We start from the raw sequence: 15,061 nt of genomic DNA, 5'->3' as shown, positions 1-15,061 counted from the left end.
CCTTTTCCGCTTGTACCGCCACTAAGAGGTCCTTATCGGTGTACTCATTGTGGCTGGTGTCTGCCTTCCCGCATCCGCTCCTTAGAAACTTCAGCCCGTCTGAGCAACGTGTCTGGGGTGAACACTGTTAGTATATACAACTTAAATGTCAGATCTCTGGTCAAACATCAGGCGGAGATCTTTGATATTGTGACTAATGATTCCCCAGATGTGTTCTTTATGACCGAGACCTGGCTTCAGGATACTGATATCGCCATTCTAAATCTTGCTTTCCCCCCTGAATACACCGTGGCCACTCTTAACCGCGGCTCACGAGGGGGTGGCATTACGATGGCAGTGAAACGTCGTTTTCCCTGCGAATGGAAAGAACTAAAACTCCTGGGCTGTGAATGTGCCCGCTTTAGAATCTCTCTTTCCCACTGTTACAGCCTCTCAGGTCTCCTAATATACCGGCCACCGGGCTGCGATGCCGCCTTTAGGGCCGCTCTCCCGGATGTCATTAGTATAGAAGCGCTTGGCTGTGCAAATTTTAATGTGGTAGGCGATCTTAACCTGCATTTTGACTGCACTTCCCAATCAGCTATTAAGAGCTGCCTTGCCGATTTAGAAGCTTTGCAGCTCCTACAAAGAGTGATATCCCCCACCCATTCAGGCGGGCACATACTGGACCCGTTCTTTACCACCTTAGAGACATAAGTATGTACCCACCTGTCCAGTTGACATGGACGGATCACATGCTGGTGAAGGCAGCTATCCCTGTGGCAGATCCCATTTTCGTGGCACAGAACAAAACCTCTCTTTCTCGCCAGTGGAGTAAACTAAAACTAGAAGACTTTTACTCTCTACTAGGAAAGACACCTTTACCCACCTTTTTGGATGTTGATGAAGGGTATGACTCATTCTGCAACTGGATTGCAACGGCCTTGGATGCACTTATTCCCCTGGTACGCTCCAAGTGCCGCACTAAGGCTCATAGCCCGTGGTATGATGAGACCCTGGCGTCTCTCAAGAGAGAGTGTAGGCAAGCAGAAAGGCAATGGAGGAAAGCCTATGACCCCGTGCGCAAATCCTGCTATCTTACTCTATCCAAGGCATATCATAGAGCGGTCTGCCGAACACGCGCCGCATATTATGCGCAGGAGTTTCGGAACAGCCCTAACCCCTCTAAACTAATCTTCAAGGTCCTAAAAGACCTGACGACTAAGAGGGCTTTGGCAGCAGAAATTTGCACAGACCCTCATTGTGAGAGTCTGGCCTTGTTCTTTGTCCAAAAGGTGCATGCAATCTATTGCACCTTTCCAACTTCCGTGCACCACTCGGACTTAGATGTCTGTCCAACGGGCAATGCTTTGACCTTGGATATGCTGGCCCCTCTCTATGAGGAGGGTTTTGATCTATTGAGCCAAAAAATTAAATCTGGCTCCCCCGCAGACCCCCTCATACCTACTCAGTTCAAAAATATGCAGGCAACATGTCGCTCACCCTTGTTGGCCCTTATCAACAAGTCTTTGGCCTCAGGGATGGTGCCCACCAAGTGGAAGCAAGCGGTAGTTACACCCATCCTAAAAAAGCCTACCCTAGATCCTGTAAAACCCGAGAACTATCGCCCCATCTCACTGCTGCCGTGGCCTGCTAAAGTCACCGAAGCCCACGTGAATAGGATCCTGGCCGACCATCTTGCCAAAGCTAACATCCTGGATCCCACGCAAAATGGATTTCGTGCAGGCCACAGCACGGAGACTGCCTTGTTATACATGGTCGAACACCTGCGCTCCGTGCTGGATGCCGGACGAACAGCGGCACTCTTGAGTGCCGCCTTCGATACGGTATCCCACGAGATCCTGTTGCAGCGGTTAGAGGAAGCTGGGGTCAGGGGTTTGGCTTTAGGGTGGTTCCGCTCCTTCCTTTCCAACAGATCCTTTCAGGTGGCGATACCACCCGGCAAATCTACCTCTCACCCGCTCACCTTGGGAGTTCCACAGGGATCATCTCTGAGCCCCACTCTTTTTAATCTATATGTGAGTCCGCTGGCTGCGGTAGTCAAACGCTGGGGCCTGACAATGGTGTCCTATGCGGACGACATGCAGCTGGCGGTCACACTAAGTGGGGACTCAGCTGTGGACGCCCTTAACTTTTGTGAGGGGTTACGTGCGGTGGCCAATTGGATGAACCAAAACTGTCTCCAATTGAACACAAAGAAAACCGAGGTGATGGTGGTTGGGAAGCAACCTGGATGGTGGAATGACAACTGGTGGCCCCCCGAGCTAGGAATGATTCCATCCCCTGCCATGGAGATAAAAAATCTCGGGGTATGGCTGGACCCAACACTGAGTTTCACTTGCCAAACTAAGAGAGTAGCTGCCTCCTGTTTTGGCATAATCAGGGGTATCAGGCCGGTGCTCAAATTCTTCGATGCCCCTACCAGCTTGTGGTCCAGGCCTCTGTACTATCCAGGATAGACTATGCCAGTGTCCTTCTAGCAGGTACGAACAAGGCAGAACTTATGCGGCTGCAGCGGGTGCAGAATGCCGCCGCAAGAGCGATACTAGGATTGCCCCGACGTTGCTCAGTGTCCAGAGCATTGCAATCGCTCCATTGTTTGCCTGTCGCTCGTCGGATCGAGTTTAAGGTGCTCTGCCTGGCTTTTAAAATTTTGAAAGGTACGGCTCCACCTATTCTGATGAATTTACTGACCCCTTATGTTCCCTCTCGATCCTTGAGATCGTTGGGTCAGACTCTGTCTGTCGTTCCCCGCTTTCTGCTGTGCAGGATGGGCGGCCGCTCCTTTAGAGTAGTGGCGGCCAAATTGTGGAACTCTCTTCCCAGTGAAATCCGAGCTATGGAGGATTTATTTTTATTCAGACGCGCCATTAAAACCTTTCTTTTTAATTAATACTTCCTGATTCAGTTGCGTTCTGTGATGTTGTGTATACCTTTCCTGGCGCCAGGACGCCCCTTTGCTGGGGCAGCTGTGCGCGGTACAAAAGCCAATAACATAACATAACATAACATAACATAACACTGTAGATTAGAGGTAGGTTACCATGACTGGACGTAAAGACAAGGTGACACATAATTTGTCCAAGATTCTAATTGATGACCTGTAACCAAGGTACCCTTTGTAGAATCAAGATAGTCATTTAAGGGTGCATATGAGTCGTCCATGGGGCCCTATATTGTTTATTGCAGCTACACACTCCTGTCCTTTATACGTTCAGATAAGCCGTCTCCTGAATCTCTAGCCCTAAGAGAACATAACTATAGGCACAGTTGAGTATTAACCAGGGCAGCTTAATTTAAGTGATGCACCACTCACCCCCCACACAGTGGCGCCCATACCATTCTTTTAACCGATTCTGTGTGATTTTGCATTTATTGTATTTTTTATACTTATTGTATGAATTGATACATTTTTATCAATTTCCTGTAATTTTATCATGGACAAGGTCTTATGATGTCACTTCCTGTGAAGCTACTGAAACAAAGCTTATATGGTGATACTTTCTGTAATGTTATTGGGAGTCTAAAGACTATGTGATGTCACTTCTGCTTCCTTTAATAACTCTATCACTATCCAGCAAACAGTTTCTGAAGCATCAGAGTGGATCCTTGTTTCCTACGTACCTTTTTCATTATATCAAAAACTCTATAGCTCAATTGCAAATCCGAAATCTATCACATATTATTAATAATAATTCAATCATGCTGCTGCTTTACAGGTTTCAGGAAAAGGGAAATCTTGAAGTTTTGTTGTTCTCAATTCAGTCCAGAATGAGAGCCAACAACCAGAGGGTGTATACGCCTAATGATGGGAAGCTCGTATCCGATGTCAACAGGGTAAATATATGGGACATTTCTTTTTCTTTTTAGTTTGTATATCTATTTAAATATAAATGATCATTTGTTTTATCAATGCATTCCACTAAAACGCATAATAGTACATGAAACATATAATTATAATCTTCCCTTTCATACATAACAATCAACTGGGTTTTTATAACATTTTAGCTAATTTGGAACAAAATACAATTGTTATGGAAGGACTTTAGGGCAGTGATTCTTAATTATTTATTCATATATCATATTGTATCACATATTACCTGTGGTCATAATCATTGCATGAATTTGATTATTATTATTATTTTAATTATCCCTATAATTTTCATTCCAATCGTTAACCTGATGTCAGACTTTCTGAATGTCTTCCTTTGATTACTATTCTAGCCTTTATAATCACCATGAAGTCCAATGCTATAAATTCCCCCTTTGATAGGCATTTATCCCTATTCACCCCCAGTAGTTAAATTGTTGTAAAGTTCTCTCTTTTGATTTACCTAATTATTACCAATAGTTAGCTTCTCCTTGTGGTTGACATTCTGGTCTTATCTGTTACTACACGTTACAATGTTCCCTTTAGTTGGTTTCCTAGTATCCCAGTGCAGACCTATTTACACATTCAAGGAGGAGCACCTGTACTCTTTTCATATTTTGTGGGCTATACCATAGGCTGTTTTACCCTTTGTCTGGCTTGAGGTTTGCAATTTGTGAAAATTAAATGGTGTACAGGTATTTTATTTTCATAATATTCCCCTACTCGACTCTGAACCATGAAGTCACAAAGACCCCTTCTTGCTACTGCAAAACACAAAAGATGATGGACGGAATGTTGCACAATGGCAAAACATTCACCCCCAGTCACAGATCTGTGTTTAATCCATCGTTATTTTGCTCACTCAGCCACCCCAGTTCGCCGGTTTTGCCCTTCTTGGTGCTACCTCTGGCCATTTATGTCCTTCTGAAGTGCATGTCGCAGTTGGGTCATAGCTCCTCTGCCAGCCAATCTTGTATTTTCCAATGTGGTCACTTTTCGCTGTCAGATCTTGTCTCTCATGTGTCTTCTTATGTGGTCATGTGCCCGATTTGGAAGATCTTAGTACAGCAGCTGCGGCTTGCTCTGATGCCCTCCAACACCTTGTGCCCTGCATTTGACAGACTCTGAATGGTCAAAGCCTGATTCCAGATGCTTACTTCTTTTGCTCATAACATCCATGTGAGGCATTATTTTGGCTTAAGGTATTTCGTATTTTTAAACATAAGTTGATATTTGCTTACCAGCATTTGGGTTGAAATAATGTCCTATTTTTCTTGTTCTACCTGTTCCAGCTTAGAAATACAGTTCTGAAAAATAACACCCCTAGGCAACAAATGGTCAAGTAACTAACAAGACCTATTCAAACATGCTCATGATATTACAGACACGGTGTTCATAAAATTAGTATTAAAAAAGTCATTTTAGTGATGTAATTTCATATAGTAATGTCATTAAAAAGTTATTTCACAAACATGGAAAGCTGGACAACAACAATGCAACATACTTTCTACAATAAATCAACACAAGTGTATACAATAGACAAACATATATAAAGTGCAAAAATAGACACTAGTTATAAATGGATTTATAACTAAACCCTAAACAAAAACATTTAAATACATCAAGGTTTACAGAAGTGGCTAAATGGTAATTTTTCGTATTTTCGCAAATAGCTGTCCATGTTTGTGAAATAACTTTTTTCTGACATTACTGTATGAAATTGCATCAATAAAATTACTTTTTTAATATGAATTGTATGTACACTGAGTCTGTAATATTGTGACCATTTGTTGCCAAGGGGTGTTATTTTTCAGAATTGTACTTTTACCTGCCCTAGGAACTACTATTAGTAGCAGGGGGTCCTTTATTTTGACACAAGGTTAGGAATACTAAACCATATAAAAGAAGGTTGGAGAAGACGTTGGGTGCATACTGGATTCGTCAATGGACCAGTCTTCCATAGAGATTGATCTGCTTGCTAGCTATTTTTCTGAAATCCAGTTTTCTCACTAAACGTATTGACATTTTTTTAGACTTCAATCAGGGTTCAATCTGGATTTGAGAGAGGTAATAAGAAGTGTCAGACCTTATCACTGTGTCACTAAAAATCCTTTAGCATTACCAAACAATCTAGGGTTTGGCACATGAAGTCAAAGAATTATACGTTTTAAATAGCACATGGTCCTACTTTTTGTACGTGAAGGAAAAGGACAACCCAAATAATACCAGAAGACCTGATGGGCAACATTCCTTTTACAAAGAAAACTATTAAAAGAGCTGGAGCTGGAGACTTGGGATATCCAGTGAAAGTGTGAAAGCCTCAAATCAGCTTAGCAGTTGCTTGTGGGCCCAGAGGTTAGGGCATGACATGTCTTATAAGTAGGCACTAGTGCAAAGGGTGTTAATAATGCTGAAAGAACCTCGGCAAACTTTGATGTTGACCCCCTTCAGACCTTGATGTAGGAATGAATTTTCTGGCTAAGGAGTTTAAATTCCAAGTTTGGGATGAACAATTCCAACTCTAAGAACATATATGTTTTCTAAACTGTAGTTCAAAGACAGGATCATCTCACATTTAGCAATTTAAAAAAAAGTTTGTTTGACTCGACACCATACTATATGACGTTTGCTACCCTTCTCAATGCTAGTCCATCCAATCATCCCACCAGCTGCTGGAAGTCAGACTACATCATCAAAGTAACAAAGTTCTGAACTGATGTCATCCTCTAGCAAGCACTATTTAGCACAAATATTGTCCCTCTATAATTCCTGGCCAGAGATTAAATGTTATGTATTCAAGTTTTGGGGAACTGCAAAAAAGCAGCACCCAGATGATCTGACCTTTTTCTGTCTCCTGATTTTTTGACAAAAAGGGGCTGGTAACCTGATCAATTGTAATCACTTCCTCGAAGTGGTGGCAAAACAAGCAGACAAACTTAGCCAATGACTCTAGATAATATGCCTTGGGTTGAGATACCCCAATCCACGCAAACCGAAGGTGAACTTGGATCATTCTGGAATTACCTAGCTCCAAAAAAGACTGAACTTTTGTGTTGATAAAGTGGAATAAAATGCCTACAGTGATTTAGTTTTTAGGTACCGGACATGTACCTTGTGAGCGGTAATCTATGAGGGGTTATCCTGTATTCATAGAGTGAACAAAGAACACACTTCCCTTTTAGTGGGCAGTGCAATTCTTCTACTTGAACCTGGAAAAGAGAGTCAATGCACTCGCTTTCCACTGGTCTGACTATGTTATAACCAGAACTGAAGTGCATCTTTTAGATTTGAATGTCAGTTTGTCTGCCACCAAGTCCATACACCAGCAATGTGATCTTGTATTTGAAATGTTGATGGAAAATATTCAGAACACCCCTCTATAAATGGATTTTGTTCGGACTGCGGTATCTCATCTCTCCAACTCCCCCGCTTTAATATGACTTTCACTGATTGCACCTGATCATTATCCTGACAGCGGAGTCCGAGCGCTTTGTCCAATGCACCGGTGGAATAGCTCGAGTTCAGCTATTGAAGAGATTGGGCCTGGTTCATCCCCTTGGCCGTCACCTACCCAGCCGGACATTGGGCACAGTTTCTCCCCGTCTCCCTGTTTTTTCCCACTTACCTCTCCCTCCCCAGACGAATTTCCGTAACTTTGCTTTCTTTTTTCCTGCTTTATTTTGCTCATGGAACAAATGTAACTTGTAACCTGTAACTCTGATCCTCATATACAGCGCTCTGATACCTCCAGGTCTAGCCAATGCTATATAAAACTCAAATAAATAAATAAACAAGCATTTGCAATGCAATAGGTCTCGCATTATGAAAGATTGAGCTATTGGTCTTGTAAATGATAATTTTTTTATTTATGTGTTGGTTTTGAAAATAGCTAAATTAATAGCTTTGTCATTTGCAATGCCAATAGTTATAACTTTCGCAAATGTGACACCTATAGCATTTGTAAAGCAACATATGTTGTATTTACTTGACTTAGATGTATTGATATTACAAATAACAATGGCTTTTAATTTTTTTAAATAATACTTAAATAAAAGTGATTGAAAATAATTGTGTGTGAGCATCGTCTGTGTGTGTGTGAGCAGTGTCTGTGTGTGTGTGAACAGTGCCTGTGTGTGAACAGTGCCTGTGTGTGTGAGCAGCCTGTGTGTCTGAGAGCATTGTGTGTGTGACAGTAACTTGTGTGTGTGAGGGCAGTGTGTGTCAATGCAACGGGGCTCATGATATCGACCTCAGAAGCATGAAAAGTGTGTGTCTTGGAACGTCTGAGGGCAGCTCGTGTTACAAGCTTGCTTTGAAGACGGTCATGCAGCGCTGGGAGTGGAGCAGATGGTCCTGTTTATGACCTGCAGAGCGCGTGCGAAGTGGACGCGGATGAAGTGACTGGGGGTGAGGGGGTGTGCAGCCTGGTGTGCTGAAGCCTGGCAGCAGAGGCGGCGCGCGCACACAAAGTGGCTAAGTGGCTGATGGCAAATGTACGCACATCAAAGGAGCCGCGGTAAAAATACAATGACGAAAACAAAGCATTGTGTGATATTCTTTACAGCTGAATTAAGGGTACATTAAACTTTAAGTAGGCGGAGATCAGAAATAGGGCTAACTGACTTTGTGCCACGTGCTGCACCATCTCCTTGGTCATTTTCAAGACTTAGCCAACACACTCCAAGGAAGCCCACATTTACAGAAATGTTTTATTTAGCAAAAGCTACAGAAACTTCTTTCCGCTTTGTTAGCCTCTTCTGGGTGCAATGCACTCTTTGATTTTAATAAAATGAACCACAGGGTTGGAGCGCTCCATTGCTGTCTGCACGCACTTGTTATTTGCATGAGCAGTCTCAGCCCTAAACACGTACTTTAGTCCATAGACTGTGCACAAGTCATTGGCCAGCAATGTAGGGTGACCAGGCGTCCCGGGTTTTCACCAGCTGCCCCAGCAGATTTCGGGAAATTGAGCTCATGTCCTGTTTTTAGAGTGGTGAGACTGAAAACGGTGAGAGGTGCCTTTTTATGTTTTCCAAAGCAGATGTTACAAAAACAAGCATTGGCGCGCAGCTCACTAGATCAAATCGCCGTGAATGCAAGCCGAGGTGACAATAAGGATTGCGAGATGCTCTGTGGAGGGGGAGGGGCGAGTAAGACAGGCAGAGCGAGCCAGTGATGTGGAGGAAGAGATCACAAGAGGTCTGCTGCAACAATAAAGGTGCTTCACCAAGGTCTGAAAGCGCCGCCGATATGAAATAAAGACGCTTCGGCATGCTGTGTGGAGGAGGCGGGAGGAGTGGGCATACTGTGTGGAGAGGCTGGAGGGGGCTGAAAGCACAGCTGCTATGAAATAAATAAAGGTGCTTCGGCATGCTGCGTGGAGGAGGCAGGAGGGGTCTGAAAGCACTGCTGCTGGGCTGTTGTAATATAAGTGATGGCGCCGCATGTGGCAGATGTAGGATGGTACGTAAATATTAATAGTTTATTGTAAAGGAGGTGCTATAAAAACATGTTTGTGGGGGCGTAATGGAGGTCGGGTTGATGGAGCAGAGCTCCTGTCAGTCAAACACCTAATTAGGGGGGAGGAGAAGTAAGTGAGGCCGAGCCCGCTGGGGGAAGCAACATATGGCTTTGAAGTGACTGTTGGCCAGTGGGAGAGGTGAGGGGGGAGTCACGGGGAGATTAGCAAGCGGCCGTGAAGTGCAGGCGGGGGGCAGGGAGCAGAGCCTTTGAAGAGCCAGTCAGTGAAAGGCTGATAGGCAGAATAGGCATAAGCTCATGCACGAGGCGTGCACTTCCGAAAATCCGGATCGTAAAAGTCAGCTTTGTGGATGGACGGCATTAGGTCTCTCTCTTCGCGAGACCTAAAAACCGCAATGGCTCAAATGTTGTTATCACCCTCTTGGGTATTTCTTGTATATCTCTGAGTGAGCATGAGTGACTGAGAGAAAAGGTTCCAGATTTGTTACTATGATTCCTTAGGGAGTCATGTTCTGAGGTTACCCAAATGATTTGTTACCTTGCCAGGTTTCGGGGTACTTATGGTGGAAGTGTGAGCTAGCCAGTCTATAGGGCAACATATCTGAGGGGGTGCACTGAATCAGTCTGGCACCATCCTAACTTTTGTGTTGTATAACAAAATAACAGTTCCTACTGAAAAGTGGAAATCGTACGACACAGGGAGCCAGCTTGGGCCTCAGGGTCACTGGGGCCCACCCGCAGCCTTAAACAAAGAGGCAGTGGGTTTCCTGGGTGAGCTCCAGGGCATCCATCATTTAAAGGGCAGGCCCTGGGGGATAGGATCCCTTGGGCCAATGTCGGTCCAGGGAGAGGGACTGTGTGCCCCCTTCACATACTGGCAATGCCCCAGAGATGGAGTCCCCAGGGCTAATATTTGCTGAGGGGGGGAGGGGGAGGGGGGAAGCCTCATTGCCCCCTCCCCGTTCATTCATGGCGCTACATGCCCCAGTGCGCAATGGAGGGTCCCAGGAGATGGGGTCCCCAAGGCCGAAATCGGCCTGGAGAGGGGGGCTACACAGCTCCCCTCTCCAATTAATAATCAAATAGGCTGTGGGGGATGCAGTCCACCCCATCTCCTTTTAAATATGGCCGGGCCTCGGGAAATGGGGTCCCCGGTGCCAGATATCGGTCCGGGAGGGGGCTGCGTGCCAAATCCCAATTTACAATAAGGCTAAGCCCTGGGAGTTAGGGCCCATGGGGCTGAAATACGTTCCGGGGAAGGTGTCATGTGCCCCCTTCTTAATATGGCTGGGCCCCAGGAGATGGGGTCCCAGGGCCGAAATCGGCCTGGAGAGGGGGGTTACACCGCTCCCCATCACAATTAATATTCAAATAGGCCGTGGTGGATGCAGTTCCCCCATCTGCTTCTAAATATGGCCGGGCCTCAGGAAATGGGGTCCCAGGTGCCAGATATCGGTCCGGGAGGGGGCTGCGTACCAACTCCCCATTTACAATAAGGCTAAGTTCTGGGAGTTAAGGCCCATGGGGCTGAAATATGGGGAAGGTGTCATGTGCCCCTTCTAAATTTGGCATACCACAGGAGATGGGGTCCCCAGGGACAAAAATCGAGCCTGGGAGATGGTGGGTTGCATAACCCACTTACAATAAACGCCGGGCCCTGGGAGAAGGAGCCCATGGGGCTGAAATAAGGCCTAGGGAGTAACCCCGTATCTAAAAAAATGTGGCGGCCCTGTGGGAAGGGGTCTCCAGGGCCAAAATATGCTTGGGGAGGGGTCTGCATGCCCCCTCCTAGGTCGGCTGCTTTTGAGGAAGGGTTATCCACAGGGTCTGGCTTCAGGCCAAGCCATTCTGTCGACCCCACACCACGCAAGACCGAAGGCCGTGTGCAGCTTCTGTTTATCTGCATGTTGGGGCTGGCTCGGCCAGGCCCTACAGCCCACCCCCGTAGTGCACTGCCAAAGGCAGTGCGTGGTTGGCTGGAGGAATTGGCTGCAGGCCCTGTGGCTAACCCTTCCGGCACGCAAGGCCGAAGGCCATGCACAGCGTGCAGTTGGCTGCATGCACAGGGTTGGCCGCAGCCCTCGCCATGCACTGCTTTTTACCACACATATTACATCACTGATGACATCTTCTATCAAGGCCGGTCCGGACTTGTCGCACCGGGCATTTCCTTGGAAGATTGGAAGTGTGCGGGCCAGTTTTGTTATTGTGGAACTGTTTTCTACAAGTGCTGCAGTTTAAAAAGCAGCGCTGCAGAATTACTTGTAAATCCAGCATTTTTCACGCAGCAATAAAAGTGTTAAGATAACCCTGGTGATTAATGTACCTGCTGGAGAGAGATAAGAGTTTTGTCTAATGGCAATTTTGACTCATCGAAGGTAATAGTAATAATAATCCACATTTGTAAAGCGTGAAGAGTCACCCGTAAGGGTCTCCAGGCGCTGGGGGCCGTTGGGAAGATTAAGCAAGCTATTGCCCAGAGTCACATGGTGCTGGGCTAATCTGCCGCCGGTGCAGGGAATCGAACAGTGAGCCCCAGATTCCCGCATCGGTCGCCCTGGCCGCGGCGCCACACCTCTCCCAAAGAGTTAATATACCTGCTGCAAAGAACATGTAACATGCAAATCACAGAACAATATTTTATTTGCATAACTCAGTGAGTAACAGCTTTTGTCACAGAGATCTTTTTGTTACTGGGCAGTTTGTAAGTTACAATCGTACTCTAGCACAGTGAGTTATGATCGGCCATCAAGAGCAGCATTCAAACTGCACGGTACAGGTTAGAAAGTTATGCTTTTCCCATTCTTTCATCATCGTAATGTTGCTAAAAAAAGTTTGGGCAGATATAAATTCTTATTAATAAAGACAAACCTAACCACTGTTATGGTCCGACTCCTGAATTTGAGCTTCTCTAAACCAAGCACTCTTTAAAAAAAAAAAAAATGCCTAGCAGTATGGACGACAAGTGAATCCTACACCTTGTAGTCCCCTTTGTCTTATGTAACATTTCTCTACACTAATTTACACATGTATGATTCATTGTCTCTGTATGCGTGTGTGCGATGTAAAGTGCTCACACAACCTAAACTGGTATGAGAGGTGCTTTAAAAAAAAGAAATGCAAAAAGAACAATTGATGGACAGAATGCAGAACAATGTCATACATCCACCCCAGTACAGCGATCTGGGACTAAATCCATCGATTTTTTGCTCACCATGCCATTCCAGTTTGGACCCAACCATATGCAAATCAGTCTTGACCCTGCACCCAATGAGAACAGCCCAGCCCGAACTGCCAGGCAAGGTCTCCATGGACTGAATACAAGCATCCTAGGACCGGTTTCGGGCCTTCAGCCCTCATCAGCCAGGATAGCTTGACTCCAGTGGCATGGAGAGCAGGGACTCACTTCTGAGCATACCTGTCCCACACATGGTGACAAGTGCAAAAAGAACAATTGATGGACAGAATACAGAACAATGCCATACATTCACCCCAGTACAGCGATCTGGGACTAAATCCATCGATTTTTTGCTCACCATGCCATTCCAGTTTGGACCCAACCATATGCAAATCAGTCTTGACCCTGCACCCAATGAGAACAGCCCAGCCCGAACTGCCAGGCAAGGTCTCCATGGACTGAATACAAGCATCCTAGGACCGGTTTCGGGCCTTCAGCCCTCATCAGCCAGGATAGCTTGACTCTAGTGGCATGGAGGGCATGGGACCCACGTCTGGGCATACCCGTCCCACTCGGGGTGACAAATGCAAAAAGAACAATTGATGGACAGAATGCATAACAATGTTATACATTCACCCCAGTACAGAGATCTGGGCTAAACCCATCGTTTTTTTGCTCACCATGCAATTCCAGTTTAGACCCAGCCCAGCCATCATTTGTTTGTGTAGAACTTTTCGCCCTAAGTGGGACGGGTATGCCCAGACGTGGGTCCCTTGCTCACTGTGCCACTGGATTCAAGCTAGCCTGGCTGATCAAGGGTAATACCCAGAAACCAGTCATAGGATGCTTGTTTCCGGTCCTGTGAGGACCTGGCTTGGCAGCTCGGTCTGGACTGTTCTCATGAGGCACAGGGTCAAGACTGATTTGCATATGGCTGGGTCTAAACTTGAGTGGCATGGTGAGTAAATGAATAAAGGGTTTAACCCAGATCTCTTGACTGAGGGTGAATGTATGAATTATTCAGCATTACGTCCATCATTCGTTTGCGTAGCACTTAAAAATAAGAAATACATGGGAGAGGGGCACTGTTGGAGAGTAACAGTGAGGGAATCATTGAAGATTCCCAAGAAAGACGGTAATAATCCTGGTGCACTGTAAGGTCATTTACTATGCTTTAAAAGGTAATATAACTGAATATATAATGAAAAATGTGTGTTAAAATGCACCATTTCTGCCACTTTTCCTCAAATTTAATCGACCAAAAGTAGCTCTGGTAATAGAAAAGGATTGAGACCCTGGACTAGAAAAAAGCAAAAGAAGGAAATCCACCTTTTGAAGATTTAGGGTTGCAACAGTGAACTAAAGGATTCGAAAACGAGGTTGAAGGATTCGACAATACCTGATTTGCAATGGTCTGCCATTCACAAGAGTTGTGAACGTCAGAGTTGCACAGAAGACACTTCGAAATGTATGTAGCACAGTATTTACAACTGAGCACCTCCTCTGAGGAACATCTTAGTACTGAGTAAGTAGACAAGTTATTCGCTGCATGATTTCGATTCGTGTCGCATATATGGCGGATTGGTTTCGGAAACACCACCTTGTATGAGTATCAAAGCTATGAAAGAGACCCAGCGTAGACCACTAGGGAAGACCACACTCCAGGTCAGGATAATAAGCACCACATTTTAAAGAAATAACCAAATTTGCCCTCCTTGGTCAAAACCACAACTTCCAACAGAAGAGGCCAAAATATAATGGGTTAAAAAGGAAATACAAAAGCATTTATTTGCATCGGTTCTAGAAGCAATGTGGGTCAAAAGCAATGATTTAAATCCAAACATGTTAAAAAAAAAACATGCGTCATCGGCGACTTCTCAGCTCCACCGTTTTACTGGGTGAGTCTGTACAAGCCGCCTCCTCAGTATGAGCCTACATTTCACTAAAAATAGACGCTAAAAAAAGAACTTACTGTCTGGTAAGGGTTCCTTTCTAATCTCACGTTTGGGAGGGGACTGTTCAATCGGAGCTTCAAGGAAAATAAAAGTAGGTTTTCAATGAAAGTGCACCGCAGTCTGTGGGCTCAAAATATAAAGTACTGAAGAACAGAGATTTCATAGAGGCTCTCCAAAACCAAAAAAGCCTCATTACAACAACCACTGACAGATAGTCCTGAATGTAATGTGTTAAAGCATGGAATCAGCATTTGTGAATGTCTGTATTTCTGTTTGTTTATCAAAGCCAGACTTACCACTGGCAACGTTTTTTTTTCCAATCAAAAACAAACTAAGAAGAACACATACAAGACACATGAAACACACATTAGAAACATTTATTTAGAAAAAAAGCAACGTGAAATAAACATACATAGGAACAAGTGGAGAAAGGACAATGGAGAAGGTAGACAATCAAAACGTGCACAATTTCAGCCTAAAAAAAATTACAAAGGCCCGCTGAAGTGAAAAAACAAACAAGGAAGATAGCTGCAGATTGAAATCGTACTTTCGAAGCTGTAAAGCCACAATAAATAA

At 44.9% G+C, this 15,061-nt stretch overlaps 1 protein-coding gene across 1 annotated transcript in view; it reads left to right on the top strand.

Annotated features, from left to right (window-relative positions):
- Positions 1-15,061, top strand: part of SPTB (spectrin beta, erythrocytic) — a 280,750-nt gene that overhangs the window by 126,041 nt on the left and 139,648 nt on the right. The window contains exon 10 of the mRNA XM_086937103.1: positions 3,720-3,837. Coding sequence (XP_086793229.1) covers positions 3,720-3,837 — 118 coding nt within the window. The remainder of the gene's footprint in view (positions 1-3,719; positions 3,838-15,061) is intronic.

This window comes from Lissotriton vulgaris, chromosome 9, assembly GCF_964263255.1.
Source record: "Lissotriton vulgaris chromosome 9, aLisVul1.2, whole genome shotgun sequence".
Lineage (NCBI taxonomy): Eukaryota > Metazoa > Chordata > Amphibia > Caudata > Salamandridae > Lissotriton > Lissotriton vulgaris.
The sequence above is the reverse complement of the archived record's forward strand: the minus strand, read 5'-3'. Positions and strand labels throughout refer to the sequence as shown.